The sequence below is a fragment of the Cololabis saira genome, chromosome 20 (assembly GCF_033807715.1).
Source record: "Cololabis saira isolate AMF1-May2022 chromosome 20, fColSai1.1, whole genome shotgun sequence".
Classification (NCBI taxonomy): Eukaryota; Metazoa; Chordata; class Actinopteri; order Beloniformes; family Belonidae; genus Cololabis; species Cololabis saira.
This window is the reverse complement of record NC_084606.1, coordinates 38,402,301-38,427,900: the sequence shown is the minus strand read 5'-3', so window position 1 is coordinate 38,427,900 and position 25,600 is coordinate 38,402,301. Positions and strand designations below refer to the sequence as shown.

The following is a 25,600-nucleotide window of genomic DNA, read 5'->3' as shown; positions in this document are numbered from 1 at the left end:
AAGGAAGGAAGGAAGGAAGGAAGGAAGGAAGGAAGGAATAAAAGAAGAAGGAAGGGAAAAAAGAAGGAAGGAAGGGTGAAAAGAAGGAAGAAGAAAATAAGGAGGGAAGGAAGAGGAAGAAAGAAAAGAAGGAAGGGAGGAAAGAAGGGACGGAAGGAAATAAGGGAGGAAGGAAGGAAGAAAGGAAGGGAAGGAAGGAAGGAAGGAAGGAAGGAAGGAAGGAAGGGAAGAAGGAAGGAAGGAAGGAAGGAAGGACGGAAGGAAGGAAGGAGGACTGAAGGAAGGAAGGAAGGAAGGAAGGAAGGACGGAAGGAAGGAAGGAAGGAAGGAAGGAAGGAAAGAAAAGAAGGAAGGAAGGAAAGAATGGAGGAAGGAAAGAAGGGAGGAAAGAAGGGAGGAAGGAAGGGAGAAGGAAGGAGAGAAGAACAGGAGAATTAGGTCAGTACAAGGGTCAATTAACTATTAATCAAACTATTCACATCAATTCATATATCAAATATATATAATATATATATATAAATATATATATATATATATATATATATATATATATATATATATATATATATATATATATATATATATATATTAAAATAATCCACTCTGAATGAATGTCCCTGTACCTCACACTGCTGTAATTGTAGTTCACGTTCTCATGTATTTGAGTTGGTGCAGCAGCAATAACACGATAATAATAATAATGATGAAATGAACCTGCAATAATTCAAACTATATTCACTGTTTTTTTCCTCAAACAACACAAAATAAAAAAGACAGAAAAGTCAAAGGTGGCCTTTAGCATTATCAATCAAAGATCAACCCTTTTTTGACGGTTTATTTCCACTTCTACGGTTCCTGAAAGCTGAAGCAGGTCCTCTATGTTTAGTTCTAACTCTGGGGACAGATGTGCCTTGAAGGTTTTCACCAGGACAGGAAATGTAAAGTATATTTTGTCCCAAAAACACGTTGAAAGTGTCTTGTAGAGCTGCAGCTTTAATGCATTCACATCAAACACAACATGCTCTTAAACATGATAAATTGTAAAGGAAAGCAAAAGCTTTTCTTTTAAGCTGAGTAAGCATAATTTATTCTGATTTGCATTTAAAACAATATTTAATGCTTTTATTCAGTCTAAGATCAGCAAAAGAAAAAAAAAGTCTGGATCCATGGGGGTGGAGTTTCTGGTTTGTTGTAAGAAATAACTGGATGGAATTACTGCATGAACTGAATGAACCCGATTCACACTGGACTAAAATGATCTGGAGACTCGTTGTAATTAACCCTTTACTGTCTTTGGGTCAAAATGATTCTAATTCTCCTTCCTTCTTTCCTCCTGCTCTCTCCTTCCTTCTCCCTTCCTTCTTTCCTTCTTTCCTTCCTTCCTTCCTTCTTTCCTCCCTTCCTTCTTCCCTCCCTTCTTTCCTTCATTCCTCCCTTCTTTCCTTCCTTCCTTCTTTTCTTTCTTCCTTCCTTCCTTCTTTTCTTCCCTCTTCTTTCTTCGGCAGGGGAACCTCCTGCCGGAGGCCAGACTGGGGGGTCGGGGACGTCAGCAGCAAAGCAGGCAGGTGGAAGCAGCAGCGGCATCTGTCAACTCCACTGCACCGTTAGCCAGGGAGGGGTCGCCTGTGTTTGTTCTCTAGCATGAAGCTCACGCCAGACGGGGGACTCAACAACTGGATTACAGAGATGTATAAAATTGCAGCTCTACATTTGCAGGTCCTCGTTGTATTCGCATCGTTACACAACATCATTTTTGTCTCAGCTCAACATTTTTCACAGGAGGATTTCATCGTTTAGCACAATGACATTTTGAGCCAATGTCTACAAGCGAACTACTGCCAAGAGCTGGGGGAGACACACAGTTTGATAACAGGCAAAAAGAAGGAGTGTAAGACGGAGCGACAGATCAGTCGTTTTCACACACAAACACCAGAGGATGCCAAGAGGACGTGCCAAGAATTACTTCATCCCTACTTTCTCTCCAGCTGTACATTCCTCAGTGGGATATTCGCCAGCGGAGAATCGTTCTCACAGCTGGAAACACTTCAGGGATGCCAGGTAGAGCACACGGGAGGCAGAAAATGATGCTAACTATACACTTGTAGAATTACAGTGTATTGTTTACGACAGGCCGGGAATACTAGATGAGACAACCCGCTCATCTGAAGTGAGGACTCTTTGCGTTCACATGAATATATGCACACCCATTACTGGAGAGTAGATGGCAGCAAAAAAAAGAAGGTGCTGTCGACGCACACGGGCTCTCATTCAGTCAGCATCCTCTATATATGCAGACTTCAGAAACATGTACAGAAAAAAACTAATGTATAAACGGTATTCTCCTACAACTCATGCTTCCTAAATCTTCCATGTTGCCATCTGTTGTTATCTGTCCTCATCCACCTCCTGCCACAATTTATTACGGAGATACTGTATGGGTGCTTTCACAGCTGTCCCGTTTGGAGCAGTTGTTCCGAAACAGGGAGCGTTTCCCCCTAAAGATCGGCTCGTTTGGCACATGTGAACACAGCAATCGCACTCAGATAAAGACAAAACCAGCGAGCTGAGATCTCCTAGGAGAGGTGGTCTCGGCTCGCTTCCATTCCAGACCTGGAGCCTCATGTTCCAAACGTGCGTGGATTTCAACGTGAATCCGTGCGTGGAATTTTTGCGTACGCAAAAATAATTCAGATGTTCAAAACTGTGCGTACACCCAAATCCACGCAGCTTTCTTTGAACATCACAATCACAATGAATGGGAAAGCCGGGCGCTGTCTGCGCTTTGCGCCCTCTCTGTGAAAGGGGCTTGTTGTTTTTCCCGGGGTACGGAAGAGGAAACTCCTTCCGCGTTCATTTCTGACCAATGAGAGAACAGTTGGTTCATGGCATTTGTTAACAGCTTGGAACCGCTAAAGACGGTTGCCTTGTGAACACAAACGCCAAGAAACGAAAAACTGTATCGATTTAGCCCCTGAATCGGAACAAAACAAACGGGCCACAGGTCTGAAAGCGCCCCTAAATCTACTCCAACTAGTTCAAAGATAGAATATTGTGGCGAGGGCATGTGTGTGCATGACTGGTTTTGTACATGGTGCAGCATCCTCTGCCGGTGGCGAAGAGCATCTCTGAATGCACAACACTGGAACCTGCAGTGTGGGAGTGAGAGGGGCAGGGTAACGGCCCGGGCAGGCGGGGGAGAGATTGGTCCGTCAAGACTCCTCTCCCTGGCCCTGCCCCTTCTCAACCTTTCCCCGACCCTGAACCTAACCTGGGACTTGATGATTGGGCTATTGCAGGTTGGAGACCCCTGTGAATCAATGTGTAGGAAAATAATGTAGGAACTGAATTTTCATTGAAATACGCATACATATATACTACAGTGACCTCCGGAGTTGTTTTTGTGCAAGTATTTTACTTCTGCATCTGAAAAAGCTGAACCGGAAGTGACGTAGCACCAGGGAGCGCGGTGAATTCAACAATAGGAAAAATAATGGATCTTAATGTTATTTGTGACACTGAAGAGGTTGTGAATGTGTATTCACACCAATATGACAGGCCACAGCCTTATAATTACGAACCCGTTAGGCCCCCCACGTTCTTTTGATTGACAGCTGAAACTCGCTTTTTAAAAGGCTGATTTATGGGTCCGCGTTACACCAACGCAGACCCTACGGCGTAGGTTACGCGGCGACGCACTGAACGCTGCGTGCGCCGCGTACCTTACACTGTAGGCTACGCCGTCGATTTTACGCGGAACCATAAATCAGCCTTTATTTACCGTGCGCTCCTGAAAGAAACTCTGAAAAATAACTCCTAAAAGATGGGTGAGTACTTGTAATCTGTCTATGTTTGTACTTTCTAAACAGAAAACAAGCTTATTATCTTCTCTTTTTTCTGATTAAATGCATCCGAAATAGCCGGGTATTTTTAAAACTGAATATTTCCCCGTATTTCCCCCCCTTCGTTTATAAAGTAATTTGTATCCACATTACATCGTTTATAAAAAAAAAAAACCTTCCACACATAACCGAAGATCTGTGTTTTCGACCACATTCATAAGCATTCCGAACCTGTAGATCATCTGTTCTTCCGGCCTTCGGGCCTCCGCGGCGCAGTTTCCCCGGGAGCCGCGTCCCCTTCTCGGTAACGAGCCCGAGTCCCCCCGTGTCCCACCACGGAGCTGCCGCGTTAAATCGACGCAGCCCTACGCCGTAGGGTACGCCGTAGGGTACGCCGTAAGGTACGCCGTAGGGCTGCGCGTCGCTGCGTACCCTACGCCGTAGGCTCTGCGTCGGTGTAACGCAGTAAACGGCTGTCCAGAGCAGAGACCATTTATTTAATAAATAGCTTGGAGAACAGATGGTGGATCATCTGTAGTTCTGTAGTAAACAAAGGTTGCACGTTAGACGTCAGAATCAGAGCAGATTTGTTGTTGTTTTGGAGCATAATGTGACTTTCGAAAACGCAAAACTGCGGTTGTCTCTGTCTACACGCATCTACATAAACAGAGTTTTCAAAAATCTTCACTTTGCCCGGAGTTTTTTTAAACATTGGTTTATTTGCGTTTTCATGTGGATGACAGGTCCAAACGTAGGAAAATATCTTGGGTTTAGCAGATACCCGGCTACGTGTGTACGGGGTCTGCACAGTCAGATGGGGCAGAGCTGTGGAGACTGCTCCCTGGTGTGACGTCATATGACGCGGTGTTCGAAAAAAAAGCGTTTGTACGAGCTTGGCTAAAATCAGCCACTTTTTCCTCTGAATACGTGCCCTTATGTCTTGTAAAACATATTAAATCCTACATTAACTTCTCACATAGTCATTTTCACATAAGGTCAGGTATCATTTTTGAAAAAACCCTAACCTGCAATATGCTCTTTAAGGCTTTTCTCCCACTAGGGGAGTTTTTACCTGCCATTGTTTATGTAATAACTGCTCGGGGGTTTATGTTCTGGTCTCTGGAAAGCATCTAGAGACAACTTTTGTTGTATTAGACGCTATATAAATAGAATTGAATTGAATTGAATTGAATTGAAAGTACCCTAAATCTACTCCCACTAGTTCAAAGATAGAATATTGTGGCGAGTGCATGTGTGTGCATGACTGGTTAACAGCCATGGAACGTGCACAAAAGCACCTGATGTTTGCTGATAAACAGCTGACAGATGTGGCGAGGGGAACACTTGCCCCCTTTCTTCCTCTCCTGCTTAAAGTAACAAATGAGCAGGAAAACAAATCTTCACAACTCCCTCTATAACATCTTGTTTCACCACGATCACATAATGAATTATCCCAACACATGCCAGGCCCACAGTAACTCAATCTGTAAAAGAGTGTTTTGCTGAAGGGGGGATGAAAGGAGTGGAATGCAAAACAGTCTTATCAAGAGAAAAAATGGCTCAATGCCTAACGAGGCTGAGAGAGAAAAGCGAAAGGTGTAATTGAAGATTGGTGCGAGCGTGAATTGAGCACGATGTCCGCAGCCTCGCAAAGGAACCAACGCCGGAGGGCTGAGAGACGGTATTCATCACGGCAGCAGGAAGGGCCGCGGGCTGTTAGGAACAGGACAGGGTGACGAGGCGGCGGCCATGTTTCTGTTTACCACGGTCCCCTCAAACCGCCGCCCACAGCCCGCGGTGGAGCAAACTCATTCTTATTTCATAATTACAGTTTTGGAAGGTTTCAGGTGGAACCGGCCTAAGTTAATGGCCTATCGAAGAAAAGGGAGGGGAGGGTAAATCAATAGCAGAGTTGCAGTTAATGTAATTACAAGGAGGGGGCCACTCTGGAACTCTCCATCAGTCAGTGGAACCAACGCAGCAGTTTCTGTGTGTATTATACTGTATGAGGAGGAAGCTGCTGCAAACTGAAGCTGCGCTAATCAGTAGTAGAAAGAGAGTGGGTTGTAACACTATGTTAAATCAACTTCGGTCATGAAATGTTGATGTGTACTTGTTGTTCCTCATTGAGTGCGTTTACATGGCAAGTTTAATTCAGTTCTTTAATTTATTCTTTAATTAGGGCCCGAGCACTTACAGTGCGAAGGCCCTATTGTATCTGTAGGAATTATTCTTTATTCTTCCTTTCTTTATTAGGGCCCGAGCACTTGCAGTGCGAAGGCCCTATTGTATTTGCAGGAATTTTTATTATTATTTTTTTTCTTCTGACAAAGTGATGGCCTTTTTGCCCCCCTTAACATGCCCAAAAAGTCACCAAATTTTGCACCCAAGTCAGGCCTGGCGAAAAATTTGATATTTAATGGTTTGCATTAATAGGCGTGGTAAAATGGCTCAACAGCGCCCCCTTGAAAACTTTGTGCCTCAAGCCCCACGATACGGTTTGACGTACATGCACGAAAATCGGTACACACCTGTATCATGGCCCACCTTAAAGAAAAGTCTCTTGGCGTCATGCCCGAAACCGAACAGGAAGTCGGCCATTTTGAATTAGTTGTGTCATTTTGGCGAAATTTATGCCATTCCTTCGAAAGTTAATTCAGCCCGAACCGTAACGTGCACCCAAGTGTGTTATACATCAAAATGTGCGTCTACATCCTGCGACTACACGCATTACTTTTCGCTTTCAAAAGCGCTACCGTGGCGACGCTAGACGCCAAAAAGCGCGGCCACCCTTCATCTGGTTGGTTCAGACAGAAAAAACTTTGCGCCTCAAGCCCCATAATACGGTTTGACGTACATGAACGAAAATTGGTACACACCTGTATCATGTCGCAACTTAAAGAAAAGTCTCTTGGCGCCATGGCCGAAACCGAACAGGAAGTCGGCCATTTTGAACATTCTGAATTAATTGCGTAATTTTGGAGCAATATATGCCATTCCTTCGAGAGTTAATTCAGCCCGAACCGTATCGTGAACCCAGATGTGTTATACATCAAAATGTGCGTCTCCATCCTGCAACTACACGCATTACTTTTCTCTTTCAAAAGTGTTACTGTTGCGACGCTAGACGCCAACAAGCGGACCCCCCCTTCATCTGATTGGTCCATATTTGATAGTTCCCCAAAAGGCACCAAATTTGGCATGCAAGCCAGGCCTGGCGATAAATTTGATCTTTCATGGTTTACATTAATGGGCGTGGCAAAATGGCTCAACAGCGCCCCCCGGAAAACTTTGTGCCTCAAGCCCCACAATACGGTTTGACGTACATGCACGAAAATCGCTACACACCTGTATCATGGCACAACTAAAAGAAAAGTCTCTTGGCGCCATGGCCGAAACCCAACAGGAAGTCGGCCATTTTGAATAAATTGTGTCATTTTGGCGAAATTTATGCCATTCCTTCGGCAGTTAATTCAGCCCGAACCGTAACGTGCCCCCAGGTGTGTTATACATCAAAATGTGCGTCTACATCCTGTGACACCACGCATTACTTTTCTCTTTCAAAAGTGTTACCGTGGCAACGCTAGACGCCAAAAGGCGCGCCCCCCCTTCATGTGATTGGTCCATATTTGATAGTTCTCCAAAAGTCACCAAATTTTGCATGCAAGCCAGACTTGGCAATACATTTTATATTTCATGGTTTGCATTAATGGGCGTGGCCTAACGGCTCAACAGCGCCCCCTAGAATACTTTTATCTGCCATAACTTTTGAATGGTTTGACATAGGAAGTCGTGGGTGGTGTCATGGGACTCTGTAATGAGTCCTTAAGCTTCGTTGGCCTTAATTAGCCCCGCCCCTTCTTCTGATTGGTTGTCCCGATTTTCTGCTATAACTTTGGAATGGTTTGACATAGAGAGTCGTGGGTGGTGTCATCAGATTCTGTATGGAGTCCTTGACCTTCATTGGCCTGAATTAGCCCCGCCCCTTCTTCTGATTGGTTCTCTATATCTGCTATAACTTTTGAATGGTTTGACATAGGAAGTTGTGGGTGGTGTCTTTTCTGATATGCTTATGGGGGGCGGTGGCCGTGAGTGCGAGGGCCCGTTCATCGCTGCTTGCAGCTTTAATTCTTTCTTGCTTCTGACGAAATGAAGGCCTTTTTTCCCCCTAAACGTGCCCCAAAAGTCACCAAATTTTGCACCAAGCCAGGCCTGGTGATAAATTTGATATTTCATGGTTTGCATTAATGGGCGTGGCCTAACGGCTCAACAGCGCCCCCTAGAAAACTTTGTGCGTCAAGCCCCACAATACGGTTTGACGTACATGCACGAAAATCGCTACACACCTGTATCATGTCGCAACTTGAAGAAAAGTCTCTTGGCGCCATGGCCCAAACCGAACAGGAAGTCGGCCATTTTGAATTATTCGTGTAATTTTGGCGCAATTTATGCCATTCCTTCGGCAATTAATACGGCCCGAACCGTCACGTGCACCCAGGTGTGTTATACATCAAAATGTGCGTCTCCATCCATTACTTTTCTCTTTCAAAAGCATTACCGTGTCGAGGTGAATGAGTGAACACAGAGACAGCATTTGCATGGAAAAAGTCCATGGTGGAGGTGATCTTCTTTTCCTGTAATCAAACTACAGAGTGGTGCACAGACAGACAGCTTAATGTAAGTAGATGTTTTGAACTTGTACAAGTTAAACATATCCTTTTTCTTCTGAGAAAAATGCATTTCGCATCACAGGGCTAAAGGAATCAGTTCAGTGGAGTGTAAAAAAAACGAAATTTTGGGACTCAAGTGATTGCTTTTAAGTGCAATGTGGTTTTACTGCTATTTCAACATTTAGAGTCATCACCAGAAAAATAACACCAGAAAAATGTAACAATTTTCACCTGTTTCAAGTAAATTTTCACTTGAAATAAGTAGAAAAATCTGCCAGTGGGACAAGATTTATCTTCTTATTACAAGCAATAAAATCTTGTTCCACTGGCAGATTTTTCTACTCATTTCAAGTGAAAATCTACTTGAAACAGGTGAAAATTGTTGTTTTTCCAGTGATGAGTCTTGTTTTAAGTGTAATGAGATTTTTTTTACTAAAATGAGACATTTTAACTAGAAATTAGACAAATATTCTTGTTAAGATTGTGAGTTTTTGCAGTGATCCATGTTACTTATCCTGTGAAGGACAGAGTCATATTGATAAGTTCAGAAAAGTGTTTTTTATTGTTGTGTTTTGATGTATTTGATGTAAGCCCAGTGGATATTTAAAGCTTACAGAAGGCTGCATTTAACTGCTGCTATGTCATTCCTGCAGTATTTCTGCAGCTGTTTTGGTCACTGCTATTATTTGTAAAATATTATATTATTTGTAATCAGCACAAATTATCTGTCCCCATATGATCAAATCCACCATCCCCCCTGATTTTTTTTTACAACTCCAGTACTGGCCCGAGACCATCCTATGTCTAAAAAAGGGGGTATATGTTCACATGAGCCTCACAATCGCAGAGCTGTAAATCACTGCATTTAGAAAGGTTTCCTTAGGCTGGAATTCCAAACATTTCAAAACAGCCTTGGGCTTTTGGGGTTAAACACAGCAGTGAAAAAGGCAGGGTGCATGACCTTAAGAAAACTCTTTACACGTTCTAGTGTTTGGCTGCGACACCCGGGAACTCCAGAGTTCTGTCCCGGCAGCTCTAATTAGCCCCGGTGGCCTCTGTGAGGAGAGTGTTTCAGGCTCCGACTCCAGATCAAGGTTAACGGTTGCCGTTGACAACAACACATGCTGCTCTCTGCTCTGTTATTCACGGTGACGTTCATGCTCTTATTACTTTTATTTTAAACACAAGATACCTTGTTGGGTGTTATACAAAGATTGAACAGTTAGACACAAGTATAAGATTTGATTTGATTTTGTACATGTAAAAGACCAAAATTAAAAGAGAAGATAATAAAACAAAACAAAGAATTTCATCCTTTAACACTTAATATCATAATTTGCATGTGCAAAAAGGAGTAAGAAGAAGTGTACATTTATTTAATCCTACCCCCATTCACTAATCATTTATTCATCATTTAACATATATTTATAATAACTAACTATACTATAATTGTACTCACACACTTACCTATACATACATACACATACTGTAGTTGAATATTTCTATATATTTGTACACAAATGCGCATATAAATATACTTATTTGCCACTACTTGGCATGCACGTAATGAAATAAAATGATAAGAAAAGAGGTAAAATAATAAAAAGCACAAGTTGTTAAAAAGTAAGGGCAGTAGAATACACCAGGTACATCTCATTCTTACAATGGCAAGAATTACGTTTCTATACGGTCAAAACGTACAAAGACCGGGTCAAATACAGGATTACAAAAGTAATCTGTAATAATTCATACGGTGAATTAAACCAATTTGACAATTCTATGCCACTATACCTGTTTCCAGGTCTTATTTCACACAACTGATGATAATTACGTTTCTATACGGTCAAAAAAAAAGACTGTACAACACTTAGACTGTCAAGAGGGCTACTGCAGCGTACACACACCTACACACACCCATGCATAAAAAAGCATCCTTCAAAATGCATATATATGTGGCTTTAAGGTTTTGCTAAAGTTGGTACTAACCATTAATATATATGCAGATAGTTGTTAAAAAAACCAATACCACTGAATAATATTAGATATGTTCAAAGTGTGAATACTCTTCTGACTGTGCAGCTTTGGTGGGGATGTGAGGTGTTACTTGTATTACCAACCAGTCACCCGTACTTGAGGGTTGAGGTGGAATGACAGATGACAACAAAGGCCTGCAAGACCAACTTTGGTCGTTGTCTTAATTGTCTTAGACATTCAGTTTTAGGGCCAGTCCCAATCCCCCCACTACCCCTACTTTTCAGCACTACCCCTAAATTTTGCGCGTTCCCGTGAGGGTAGTGGTGTCCCAATACCTCTTTGCATGTAGGGGGAGTGGACATAACGAGGGCTAGTGTGTATCAATCTAGCCCTTCACAGCGAGGGATGTCAGATACTGACTCACTGACCGAGGGCTAGAGAAATTTCCCAGAATGCTTTTCGTCGTCATTTGCAGACTGAATCAAACAAAAAAACATGACGGACATTTCTTATTTTTTAGTGAATAAAATCAATATTTTGAGTTAGTTTCTGCATAAATATGCGTTTTGATTACATTTCTAGCGAGAAATATATATTTTACTTTCATAATATTCACTCAGTGAATGTACATAATCACTCGTTTGCCCGTCGTTGCGAAGTCTTTTTCAAACCTCGCCAGAATAAAGGCTGATTTATGGTTCCGCGTTACACCAACGCAGAGCCTACGGCGTAGGTTACGCGGCGACGCGTACCCTACGCCGTAGGCTCTGCGTTGATTTAACACGAGCCGGCAGGCATCATCATCCCAAAGTTTTCGGAGCAAATTTCTTAACAGGCGTAGCTACAACTGTTAGATTTAATCTATTAAACCAACATTTATCTTGCTAAATGATTTATTTCAGCCAGCGGTAATTCTCCACAGAGCTGCAGGTTTCTCCCCGGGACGACGGCGCAGGTTGACCTGGCGATCACGTCTGTACGTGAGCTGCTGCTGCTTCGGGCCAGCGGCTCTTATCAAAACATCGGAGCAAATTTCTTAACAGGCGTTATTTGGATAAACTGAGCCCAGGTTGGGGATCTTAACGGTTACTTTTACACCTGAAAAAATATTACAACTTAATAAAGTGTCATATTAACAGCGCTACAGCTGAAATTAAAACAGCGTTTGGCTCTCAGCTTCCTGATTTTAGAGGTGGTGCTGAAAGTAGGGGTAGTGGGAGTATTGGGACAGGACCCTGGGAAGATTTCAAGTGCCCTAAAATCTGTGGCTTCTTTTTTAGGGCTAGTGGTAGTGAGTTAGGGCTAGTGGTAGAAAGTAGGGGGTGTATTGGGATTGGCCCTTAGAAGGTCAAACTTTGACAGATGAGGCCAGACTGTCTTTAGGGATATGAGTACAATGGCGAACGGGGTCATGATCAGCACACATCCAATGTACGAGCATGTGTGTGTGTGTGCATGTGTGTGTGTGCATATGTCCAAGCACGCGGACGCTCAGTTGTAGAGAATAGGGGGGAAAAAATACTCTGCAATCGTTCAAGGCTGCACAGCTGCTCCACCATGACTTCCTCAATACATGCCAAACAGGAAACGCTGTGTAGTCTGCAGGGTTTACGAACCCCGGCCAACTCCGTCCAAACACCACCACCTGTTAGCTGTCTCACTCTGATTTCACATCCACTTCTCTTCCACAACCCTGTCATCCTTGACCTTCAGCACAAACTTTTAATGAAGGTTTATTCTGTGAGCTGAAGCCGTTGCCTCTGGTTTTCCTCACACGTTGTGGCTCATCCATCAACCTCTTCATGTGCTTCCTCTCCTCTCATTACCTTCATCCTTCCATTCAACAAGCAAAACACACTCTATATTTGACTTGTTTCTTTATTTCTTGACATGCATAAAACAGTGAAGAAGCTGTAAGTTAGGCCCTGTCCCAATACTCCCCCTAGTCCTACTTTTCAGTCCTACCCCTAAATTTTGCGCGTTCCCGTGAGGGTAGTGGTGTCCCAATTCCTCTTTTCACCTAGTGGTAGTGTGCTTATTTAGGAGTAGTGGATATGAATCTGGCCCTATGGATCAAGGGTTTTCAGATGCTGACTAGTTGACCGAGGGCCAGAAAAATTTCCCAGAATGCTTTTCGTCGTCATTTGCGGACTGAATCAAAAAAAACATGGCGGACATTTAATATTTTTTAGGGCATAAAATCAATTTTTTGAGTTAGTTTCTGCATAAAAATGCGTTTTGATTACATTTCTAGCGAGAAATATATATTTTACTTTCATAATATTCACTCAGTGAATGTAAAAAAAAAAATAACATTGCAAGGATCACGCCAGAATAAAGGCTGATTTATGGTTCCGCATTACACCAACGCAGAGCCTACGGCGTAGGTTACGCGGCGACGCGCGCCGTACGCCGTACCCTACGCCGTAGGCTCTGCGTCGATTTAACGCCTGAAAAGATATTAAAACTTAATAAAGTGGCATATTAACAGCGCTACAGCTGAAATTAAAACAGCTTTTAGCTCTCAGCTTCCTGATTTTAGGGGTAGTGCTGAAAAGTAGGAGTAGTGAGAGTATTGGGACAGGGAACAGGGAAGATTTCAAGTGCCCTAAAATCTGTCCCTTCTTTTTTAGGGGTAGTGGTAGTGAGGGAGGGCTAGTGGAAGAAAGTAGGGGGTGTATTGGGATTGGCCCTAACTGTCTCAGTTGACGTCCCATGCTAGATGGGAGCAGATTCAGCTCATTATTGATTTAAATTGCCTTTAAGAAGGAGACCCTGTGAGGCTGCAGACGAGTTCCAAACAAACATGTTGCTGGTGAGAAATCAATGAAGGAACTGGGATAATAAAACCCATCGCCAGGAGAGTGCTTATAAAGTGCCATTCTGTCTGAAGTTATCTTTGTGAATTCAGACTCTCCAAGGACTTGTATCTAATTAAATACATGCCAGGACCTGCCGCCTGGAACGCAGCAGCACATTAAGTTAAGCTAGACAAGGGTCTGCCTCATCACTATGTGCAATACATGGCAGGCATCGCCGATGGTGTCACACATTATCCCACGGTGGCAAAGTAATCAAGACTTTCAATTACTAGAAAGAGAGCTTACACTTCACCAGAGAACACTCAGCTGAAAATTCCCTATTAATATGGATGTGGTCCTAAAGTGCAACTTCCTGATCTGCGTGTGTGTATTTTTCTTTATGCCATTTCATTAGGACATGCGCTGGTATAATCACTGATCTTTTGCAGGGATATTAAGGTGGTGTGTGTTAGGGATGGGCGGTATGGACAAAAAAATGTATCACGATAATTACTGGCATTTATCCCGATAACGATAAAAATTACGATAAAAAAAATACCAATTCAACTCCACCTTTGTAACTATAAATCTATCTCGCTCTCAGATCCACCATGTTTGTTACACAAAAACCTCATCAACGGGAATTTATCCTTTTTTCTTTCTTTCTTTCTTTCTTTCTTTCTTTCTTTCTTTCTTTCTTTCTTTCTTTCTTTCTTTCTTTCTTTCTTTCTTTCTTTCTTTCTTTCTTTCTTTCTTTCTTTCTTTCTTTCTTTCTTTCTTCCTTCCTTCCTTCCTTCCTTCCTTCCTGGCTCATTTCTTTCTTTCTTTCTTTCCTTCTTTCTTTCTTTCTTCCTTTCTGGCTCATTTCTTTCTTTATTTATTTATTTTTTTTCTTTCATTCTTTCTGGCTCATTTCTTTCTTTCTTTCTTTCTTTCTTTCTTTCTTTCTTTCCTTCCTTCTGGATCATATCTATCTAACTTTCTTTCTTTCTGGCTCATTTCCTCCTTCCTTCCTTCCTTCCTTCCTTCCTTCCTTCCTGCTTCCTTCCTTCCTTCACGTACGTTGTGCGTGGATTTAACACAGAACCATAAATCATCTTCCTTCCTTCCTTCCTTCCTTCCTGCTTCCTTCCTTCCTTCCTCCTTCCTTCCTTCCTTCCTTCCTTCCTTCCTTCCTTCCTTCCTTCCTTCCTTCCTTCCTGCTTCCTTCCTTCCTTCCTTCCTTCCTTCCTTCACGTACGTTGTGCGTGGATTTAACACAGAACCATAAATCATCTTCCTTCCTTCCTTCCTTCCTTCCTGCTTCCTTCCTTCCTTCCTCCTTCCTTCCTTCCTTCCTTCCTTCCTTCCTTCCTGCTTCCTTCCTTCCTCCTTCCTTCCTTCCTTCCTTCCTTCCTTCCTTCCTTCCTTCATGCTTCCTTCCTTCCTTCCTTCTTTCCTTCCTTCCTGCTTCCTTCCTTCCTTCCTTCCTTCCTTCCTTCCTTCCTTCCTTCCTTCCTTCCTTCCTTCCTTCCTTCCATAAATCAGTTTTACACAAAAACGTCATCAACAGGAATTTATCATTTTTACCGTGAGATACAAATTCTTACCGTGGGGAATTTTTTTGACGGTAAATCGTGAACGGTAAAATATCACCCATTCCTAGTGTGTACTAAAGTCCATTTCTAATGAGGTAAGTCCTGGCCCCAGTTAGGACAAGGTGGTAAAGTGTGAATTAAGTTTGGTGTACACTGGTATTGGTGATGGTAGACTATTCCACCAGCACCTACTCGGCTTTACTCCACTCAGCTCGCTCCACTCAACTTGGCCTGGTTTCTTTTCAATAACAGTAGGAGGTTGGAGTGAAGCTGCTGTGATGTATTTGATTGATCTAAACGGAGAAGACAACAACACTAAAGATGTAGAACCTGGAGGAGATGATAGATGTGCTGCTGGATCTGTGGCTTGTGTTTGATATCAAGTTAAAAAATGAGAGTGAGAGAAACTTCAAGCGGCTTTTTTTTTAAATGTTTTTTAGTTTGTCTCTGCTGCTGAAAAGTCAGCTGGAGCCGTGAGCAGCTATGAAGAGACAGAGCTCCTGGTAGATCTGGTCGTTCTTTATCTCCGTCTAGATCCCTTTTTAATTCTCTCCTCAGCACCAGGTTTATGAACATCAGTTGGATCACCAAACACACTTTTGCTGCCGTTGCCTGTCGAATAAAATGAACAAGAATCCGTCAGTCTCTCTTTCGTGTCAGGGTTTGACATTTCCCCCAGTTTTTGAGTTTCAGTTCTGCCCCTCCTGTGTCCCATCTGCCCTGATTGTCTGCACCTGTGTCTCGTTATCCCCTGTGTATATCTGGTCTTGTCTTTCCCCTTCTCCCTGTCGGTCCGTACTGTTTGCTCCCTCCATGTCTCCTCTGGTTTTTTGGATTCCCGTTTTTGTTCAGCCTTTGATCTTGCTCTGCAGCGCTTTTGATTTTGTTTTTTTGCTCAAATAAATCCTGTTTTGCCGACTCCTGCCTCCTGCTCTCCTGCATTTGGGTCCTCAACAAACACCAACCGTGACCGTTTTTAGTTAATTTCTACAGAAGAATATTCATATTATTATTCTTTTATATTTATTTTCAAAACAAATCATTTTTTCTGGGGACCCCCTGGCACCATGGAGGGGCCCAAGGCTGGGGGCGTCTTGAGGCCTCACTTATAATTTTTTGTTCAAAGATATAAAACAAAGTTGATGCTAATCGACCTGTTTGTTCTGCTTTTTTCCAAATGAGAATCGATAAGAGAATCGATAAAGAATCGAATCGTTAAACAGAGCTCAGGCTATGTCTGCAAGCAGTACTCGAGTTGTAAAAAAGAATCAGGGGGGATGGTGGATTTTATCATATGGGGACAGATAATTTGTGCTGATTACAAATAATATAATATATTACAAATAATAGCACTGACCAAAACACCTGCAGAAATACTGCAGGAATGACATAGCAGCAGTTAAATGCAGCCTTCTGTAAGCTTTAAATATCCACTGGGCTTACATCAAATACATCAAAACACAACAATTTTCACCTGTTTCAAGTAGATTTTCACTTGAAAAATCTGCCATTGGAACAAGATTTTTTTTGCTTGTAATAAGAAGATAAATCTTGTCCCACTGGCAGATTTTTCCAAAATTTACTTGAAACAGGTGAAAATTGTCACATTTTTCTGGTGTTATTTTTGTTGAAATAGCAGTAAAACCACATTCATTGATGAAATGACATAAGGGATGGAAAGGAGGGATGACAGTTTTACAGGGGGGATGATTTGGACCGTTTTTATTTCAGGGGGGGATGATTTGGACCGTTTTTATTTCAGGGGGGATGATTTGGACCGTTTTTATTTCAGGGGGGATGATTTGGACTGTTTTTATTTCAGGAGGGGGTTCCATCCCCCCTCATCCCCCCTCAACTCCAGTACTGCCTGCAAGTATGTTTTAGTGGAGAACCCAAGGTTTACAAGTAGCATGCCATCATTCATCTGTCAGTGGTTTTAATGGCTGACTGGAAGTTTTTGTTACATTTAACTAAAGCATACTTTCAGACCTGAAAAGGAGATAATTTATACCTTATATTAATACTTAGATTTTAATTATGCCTCGTATTCTTATTTTATTCATTTATCTTTTCTATTTAGATTATTATTATGATTTCTGTTACGAGCTTGTTTTCATTTTGTTAATGTGTTTCTTTTCTTTTTAATGTCCTTGCCCTTGTCTTGTTTTTGCGTTGTGCTGCCAAATGGGGTTTCTGTATTGTGGTGTGAAAATCTAATAAAGACATGTTTAAAAAAAAAAGCATACTTTCTCCTAATAATTACAATACAAAACTGAATAAAATATATTTAACCTACAAAAGCTGATCATGTGACATGAGGACATATTTCATATAAGATTTGCAATTTGCTTTTACTACCTGCTTGCTTGGATGTATTTATAACTAAGACAAAACTAGTAAAACCTTTATCATCAGCTCAAATAACAGAATGCTTAAATAATAAATAATTAGGGCCCGAGCACTTACAGTGCAAAGCCCTATTTTAATCTGTAGGAATTTTTATTTTTCTTTCTTCTGACAAAATGAGGTCCTTTTTTCCCCCTAAACGTGCCCCAAAAGTCACCAAATTTTGCACCAAGCCAGGCCTGGTGAAACATTTGATATTTAATGGTTTGCATTAATGGGTGTGGCCTAATGGCTGAACAGCGCCCCCTAGAAAACTTTGTGCCTCAAGCCCCACAATACGGTTTGACGTACATGCACGAAAATCGGTACACACCTGTATCATGTCGCAACTTAAAGAAAAGTCTCCTGGCGCCATGGCCGAAACCGAACAGGTCGGCCATTTTGAACATTTTGAATTAATCGTGTCATTTTGGCGAAATTTACGCCATTTCTTCGGCCGTTAATACGGCCCGAACCGTAACGTGCACCCAGGTGTGTTATACAACAAAATATGCGTCGCCATCCTGTGACTACGCGCATTACTTTTCTCTTTCAAAAGTGTTACCGTGGCGACGCTAGACGCCAAAAAGCGCAACCCCCCTTCATCTGATTGGTCCATATTTGATAGTTCCCCAAAAGTTACCAAATTTTGCATGCAAGCCAGGCCTGGTGATAAATTTGATATTTCATGGTTTGCATTAATGGGCGTGGCCTAACGGCTCAACAGCGCCCCCTAGAAAACTTTTCTCTGCCATAACTTTTGAATGGTGTGACATAGACTCGTGGGTGGTGTCATGGGACTCTGTAATGAGTGCTTGACCATAATTGGTGAAAATTAGCCCCGCCCCTTTTTCTGATTGGTCAATATTTCATAGTTCCTATTTTCTGGCATAACTTTTGAATGGTTTGACATAGAAAGTCATGGGTGGTGTCATTTCTGATATGCTTATGGGGGGCGGTGGCCATGAGTGCGAGGGCCCGTTCATCGCTGCTTGCAGCTTTAATTGAGTTTGAATTTGTTTGTGTATAAGAAAACCTTCACCATAATAGCAATAAGATATATTTCTCTGTTGGGAAGATCATTTTGATGCTACAAGAAGATATTTTGATGCTATTTTCCCTGCATAATGAGTAAGATGCTTTCATCTTTAATATGGCATATTTTCCCTTTGATCATAAGACGCTGTCAGAACAGCACATGATGAACAAGACATTTGACTTTTTCTCCAGTGATTTCGTATCAAGACAACATGCTATTATTTTTTTAAATCAACATTGTTTTCAATGATGAGAAAGGCTCCTATAATAAAAGACAGCCTTGCTCCCTGGCTGTGATCCACTGTCATCCCAGTGGAAGAGGCCCAGTACATTTAAAAAACACAAACAGAAAAAAAGAGTTTCCAGTAATATTTCCACTAACTCCTCCTTCTTCAGAGGGCCTGCTTTCCTCAAAAGTGTCTCTGTTTCTCTGACCTACATTCACTGTTCCAAACTCAAGACTCCACTGCTGGGTTAAAATAAATGTGGGCGATGTTACTGGTTACACATTTAGACTCCCTGCACCAGACCGGGGGAGCCCTCGTCACTCATCTCTATTCATCTCTATTCATTTCTGTCTCCTTCGTTCATCATTCATCACTGCCTGCGTGGCTCATCTACATCATCATTGTCTCTGGGCTTCTTGTTTTCCTGTCACTCAGCCAAGTGTCTGTTCATTCTCTCAACAAGTCATCAGTCTGTTTCCAAGCAACTGAAATCCATTATACTTGTGCTGGCTTAGACTGAACTACTAACATGTATCTTAATTCCTTAGATAGATAGATAGATAGATAGATAGATAGATAGATAGATAGATAGATAGATAGATAGATAGATAGATAGATAGATAGATAGATAGATAGATAGATAGATAGATAGATAGATAGATAGATAGATAGATAGATAGATGGATGAAGCTCCAGCTTCCTCCCCCCTGCAGGGCTCACACCTTTTGAACTGGCCTCACCACAGTCTTGAACCACAGGAATGCCATATGACGAAGTTCCTCATAATTGATATAAACTCATTTGGCCACAGACTTGAATCACGAGAACACCCTATGGGGTAATTTACAACTTACTGACGTTCAGGCCAAATGCCCGATAACGGCATTTGGCCACAGATCACATCTGACTGTAAATTGTTTTTGTCTCCCACTTGGGTTGTTTATTCCTGCCTTTTTGTGCTTTGAACTTACTGTATAAAAGTCATGATTCCAACCACTCTGGGTCAGCACACCAACCCAGACACGCTCTGCGTAGGTCTGCTCACCGCCGGCTTACTGAATAAAACTCACTACACCACAGCGGACTTCTCAACTGGATTTATATTATTCTTCAACAGTATTTAAGAGCTTCTTTTTTTATAAACAGGAGCTGTATGCTCTGGACCAAAGTTGAAAAGCACCGCTGGCAACATCAAGACCAAAGGCCAGCGCTGTGATAGCATGGGTTCGTGTATGTGCCCTTGACAAAGATTATTTTCGTTCTTTGACAGCAGCTTTGATCGACACCGCAGTTGTGTTCCCTGTCCACAACCCAACTCCCATGATGCACTATAGCAGAATCTTCTAGACGTCATCCAACTAATACATACTTAAAAACGTTTAACATGTCACCAACCATTTATGGCAACAGAACTTCTGCGTGCTTATACTAAGCAGTCTCAGCATGTTTTGGGCTGATGACCACTTAAGAAATGTCAAAGCTATGAAGACAGTAAAGGTAAAGGAATACTCACTGATTACGTTGCACTTGTAGCACCATTTGGACGTCGTTGGATGACACCAATATTTCCCCGCTGACTGGATGCTCATCCTGTTGTGGTAAGAAGAAAAGACTCAGTCAAGCGTTCATGCAGCAGCAAATACAGTTAAAGAGGCCCAATGAAATTTGCAGATTTTCACATCAAAAACCCGGAGTGATAAATATGAATTTTCGAAGATTTTCAAAGCTGGAAAATTCTTCCTAGGAATTAACTGGAGTATACTTGCCAACTTTACGTTTATCCTATAACATAATTTGGTTGAAAGATGATTTTGCTGAAAACTATCAGATGTAAATAGCAAATTCGGTAGAATTCTATCTCGTTTATTCTTCGGTCATAGTTTCCAAAGGTTTGAAGGTCACAAGAATGATTAAAGGGAATGTACTATGACAAAATGTATTTTCTGTGTTTGAAATCATTTACTTGGTGTTTGAAGTGAATACAAAAGTCTCCAACATAACTCAGACTGATGTGGTTTTTTTCTGAGAAGTTCTCATCCAGTGAGTGTTTCAGATCTGTGGGGACGGTGTCATCACAGTAGAAATATCCAACCTCCATCCTTTATCTCCATTCAACATCATGCTGCCTTTGTTGTACCTTACAAAGGGGTAACGCAAAACTTTTCCCAAAAATATCATCATAATACTCCCCTTTCAAGATTCAAAGCTGTTTAATTATAAAATACACCCCAGAATATGCGCCTTCGACAGATCCCATACAGCATTTGAATATTCTTACCATCCAGAGAGCATAAATCAATCAGGCATCGCTGGACAAAATCTTTACACACAATCATTTTAGTTTTTTTGTCTGCAATTAAGTACATTTTATTTGTATAGCATTTTTCACAGATATGAGTCATAAAAAGTGCTTCACAAGGCAGATGTGAACAATACAAAAAAAAACAGAGAGTACATTAAAAAGCACAGAATACAACAATAAAGAGAGACAGGAAAATACATTTATTAGGGCCCGAGCACTCACAGTGCGAAGGCCCTATTGTATCTGTAGGAAGTTTTCTTTCTTTATTCTTCTGACGAAATGAGGGCCTTTTTTCCCCCTAAACGTGCCCCAAAAGTCACCAAATTTTGCACGCAAGCCAGGCCTGGTGAAACATTTGATATTTCATGGTTTGTATTAATGGGCGTGGCCTAACGGCTCAACAGCGCCCCCTAGAAAACTTTTCTCTGCCATAACTCTTGAACAGGTTGTGATAAAGACATGTGGGTGGTGTCATCGGACTCTGTATTGAGTCCTTGAGCTTCATTGGCCTGAGTTAGCCACGCCCCTTCTTCTGATTGGTTGTCCCTATTTTCTGCCATAACTTTTGAATGGTTTGACATAAAGAGTGGTGGGTGGTAGGACTGGGCGGTATGGACTAAAAAAAGTATCATGATTTCTGGCATTTATCCTGATAACGATAAAAAAAAATACCAATACAAAAACGTCATAAACGGGAATTTATCTTTCTTTCTTTCTTTCTTTTTAGGCTCATTTCTTTCTTTCTTTCTTTCTTTCTTTCTTTCTTTCTTTCTTTCTTTCTTTCTTTCTTTCTTTCTTTCTTTCTTTCTTTCTTTCTTTCTTTCTTTCTTTCTTTCTTTCTTTCTTTCTTTCTTTCTTTCTTGGCTCATTTCTTTCTTTCTTTCTTTCTTTTTAGGCTCATTTCTTTCTTTCTTTCTTTCTTTCTTTCTTTCTTTCTTTCTAGGCTCATTTCTTTCTTTCTTGGCTCCTTCCTTCCTTCCTTCCTTCCTTCCTTCCTTCCTTCCTTCCTTCCTTCCTTCCTTCCTTCCTTCCTTCCTTCCTTCCTTCCTTCCTTCCTTCCTTCCTTCCTTCCTGTACGTTGTGTGTAGATTTAACACAGAATCATAAATCAGTTTTACACAAAAACACATCATCAACAGGAATTTATCATTTTTATCGTGAGATACAAATTCTTACCGTGGGGAATTTTTTTGATGGTTTATCGTGAACGGTAAAATATCACCCATTGGGTGGTGTCATCAAACTTAGTTTTGAGTCCTTGATCTTAATTGGTGCAAATTGCACGCGCGAGGGCCCGTTCATCGCTGCTTGCAGCTTTGATTTAGCCTTGATTTCTTATAGCCGACCACATGGTTGGAAGCTAAGGAACCTCCATAATTAGACCCTCCAGAAAAACGCGGGCAAAAATCCTTGATTCTGCGGGCTAAAATAATTGATTATGCGATTAAATGTGCAGGTTTTTTATGTGCTTTTATGCGGTGAAATTGCGGAATATGCGGAAAGTTGCAAAATATGCGAAATATGCAGGAAGTTGCGGATTCGGCGCTGAGCTCTTCCCTCTTCGCTCGCCGCTACTCATCATCATCATCATCATCATCGTTTAGGCTATTAGTCAGACTCGAGGTCCATGATAAAAACATACAACACTCAATACATAAGAACACAGATTAAAAGAATGCTGATTGTACTGAGGGAATCCTTGTTAGTTTCTTGTCCTCCGCTTAGTAATATGCTTAATTCAGCGGGCTGTCTCGTCTGATCTGAGGTCATAGACGAAGAAAAAAAGGAGAGCGCAGGTGGAGAGGAGAGCGGGGCGGTGGCGGCCCGGAGGCCGGTCCCCGCCTGGTCTCTCCCCTCCAGCCCGAGGCTCGGTGCTCGGGTGATTGCCGGGCGCACCGGCGCGGTGAGGGGACGAGCCAGAGCTTCGTCACCCCACGCGTCCGCCGCCAAGGTCCCCAAGTCATGGATGTATTATAGAAACTGGATTGGAGACTAAAAATGGCCGCCCATTCATTTCAATGCATTCTGCTCAGCCAGCGCATAAGCCGAAAAAATCTCTGACTTCCGGGTTTACTTCCGCATACAGCGGCCCATAGAGCATGCGCAGTTGAGTCACCTCCCATGATGCTCTGGGGCCTCCCATCATGCCCCGGGGCAATGACGCGAATATTAATATAATATGTATTAATATAATATCTTAATTAATGTATATTATTACATGTATAGCATTACATATATTATTAATGTATTAATATAATATAATTATATAATATATATTAATATAATACATCTGTGGAGTGCACGGACACGGCTGTGACGTCAGCCGTGACGTCACGCCCAGAAAGAGACTTTTCTTTGACTTTTCTGGCCGTTATAAAACATTTTTGACAGATATAAAGTCCATGACTTAAAAATATAGAATACAAAGATTAGTAATAGCCGGTGATTACAGCTGGAGGTGTCCTGTGAACAGTTTTAGAGGCTTCTCTTTTACTATTGCGGTCTATGGGAAAAAAGCTTTCTGGGCCGCATGGGATTTTTGGTTGCAGTACCGCGGCTGGCCACTGGGAAAAATCGGCGCGCCTTCTGAGTGCCAGACCCGGGGGCTGCCCCAAGTGGATGGGAACGTGCGCAGCGTGCGCAGCGTGTGCAGTGGTACGCGGTCAGCGCGGATCCTGAGTCCACCGGCAGCCGCGCCCCCCGCGGGTGAGAGCTGCTGTTTGGGGGGTGGCGGTTTCTGTGAGGGATGCGGAGGTCCCCGGGCGGGTCCCGCACGTCGCGACCGGGCGTCCCGACATGTCACTCACAACACTTCCCCCTTTTCCAAACTTTATGCGAAAATGTGCGGCTATTGTGAAATCAAGCGAGCCCCGCATAATCCCCGCATAATTGCATATTTAGCGCGGACCTATGCAATTATCGCGGGAAATATGCGCCCTTTTAGGAATAAATCTATCCCCGCGTAATCTGCGCCATTTGGCTGATTATGCAATGAATTCTGCGATCGCGTAATCGCGTTTTTCTGGAGGGCCTACATAATGACTCAAAGCCCAGGCAGGCTTTGTATTTACAGCCCTTTGGTGATAAGGAATAACTCCCTCATTGGGCACGGACTCCAAATCGCAGGAGGGGCCGTCGGCCATTTATGGCAGCCCAGGTCCGGCTGTAATAACTATCGTAAGACCATTATTAATAACTTTCTAATAACTTAACCAGCAACCATCTTTGTGGAACAACAAGTAACATCAGACTGCAGGTGGGGGTAAATAGTTGTAGCAGGTCAGCAAAATAACCAGGAGCTAAAAGTTAGGCTCAGAAACAGCTAGTGTTTTAAATAGAAACATCCAAACTTTTTTTGATTTTTTATTCATTGTGTCTTTTGCTCTGACTCAGAAAGTAATTACCACAACCTTTTTTTAACCCTTGTACTGTCTTTGGGTCAAAATGACCTAATTCTCCTCTCCTTCTTTCCTCCTGCTCTCTCCTTCCTTCTCCTTTCCTCTTTTCTCCCTTCCTTCCTTCTTTTCTCCCCTCGTACATTCTTTCCTTGTTTTCTCCTTTCCTTCCTTCATTCTTTTTTCCCTTCCTTCCTTCTTACCTTCTTTCCTTCCTTTCTCCCTTCTTTTCTCCCTTCTTTCCTTCCTTATTTTCTCCCTTCCTTCCTTCTTTTTTCCCGTTCCTCCCTTCTTTCCTCCCTCCCTTCCTTCTTTTCTCCCTTCCTTTTCTCTCATCCTCCCTTCTTTTCACCCTTCCTTCCATCCTTCTTTCCTCCCTTCTTTTCTTCCTTCCTTCCTTCCATCCTTCTTTCCTCCCTTCTTTTCTTCCTTCCTTCCTTCCTTCCTTCTTTTCTCCCATCCTCCCTTCTTTTCACCCTTCCTTCCATCCTTCCTTCCTTCCTTCTTTTCTTTCTTCTTTCCTTCCTTCCTTCTTTTCTCCCTTCCTTCCTTCTTTTCTCCCTTCCTTCCTTCTTTTCTCCCTTCCTTTTCTCTCATCCTCCCTTCTTTTCACCCTTCCTTCCATCCTTCTTTTCTCCCTTCTTTTCTTTCCTTCCTTCCTTCCTTCCTTCTTCCCTCCCTTCTTCCCTTCCTCCTCCCTTGACCCGCAGACAGCCCAGGGGTTAATGAAACATGATAGCAGGGCTAGTGCTGTAAGGCGTTCTACTTTGAGCCTGTTAGACTGACCAGCGAGTGTTACAGCTTAGTAAAGACAGTAAAATCATTTCCTAACCTTTTTTTCACGATTACAAAGAAAAGTTCTAAAATACCACTTCCAAGAAAAGAGGTATAAACGTCTGGAGGATCTTTGAGTCTACATGGGAAAAAGGTTTATCTGGCAATGAAAGTATGTCCACCAGGGAAAAACTAGTCTCGTTGCCAATCATCTGTCCTGCATTTCCTTTTCTACAGACAGGGAATCCGCTTTACGACAGCTGACAAGAGCATAAAATATCATAAATTCTTTACAAGCAAAGTGAAGTCATGGCATGTCTCAACTAAGCAAATCTTAGAGAGAGTGCAGCTGCGACTCTGTCAAGGGTTTCTATGTAAAAGTGCATACCTGTAATAGCAAGAGCAGTGGTGGAGCGTGGGTCTCAGTAGAGTGGGCGGAGCATTCTCCATGGGCCTTATGATAGTCACTTTAACGTTCAACAACATCATCCTACCCATCAAACTACATTTATTCTCACTTTTATTGAGCCAAGCCTATAGGCCTATGCTGCAGAAAGCAGAGTAAAGTCACAAACTTGTTCAGAAGAACACGCACGCACGCACGCACGCACGCACGCA

General features: G+C 42.3%; 1 protein-coding gene across 1 annotated transcript in view; it reads right to left on the bottom strand.

The window, feature by feature from the left end:
• LOC133420880 (uncharacterized) overlaps positions 1-25,600 on the bottom strand; it is a 130,353-nt gene that overhangs the window by 14,498 nt on the left and 90,255 nt on the right. The window contains exon 6 of the mRNA XM_061710761.1: positions 20,025-20,101. Within this exon, the coding sequence (XP_061566745.1) occupies positions 20,025-20,101 (77 nt within the window). The remainder of the gene's footprint in view (positions 1-20,024; positions 20,102-25,600) is intronic.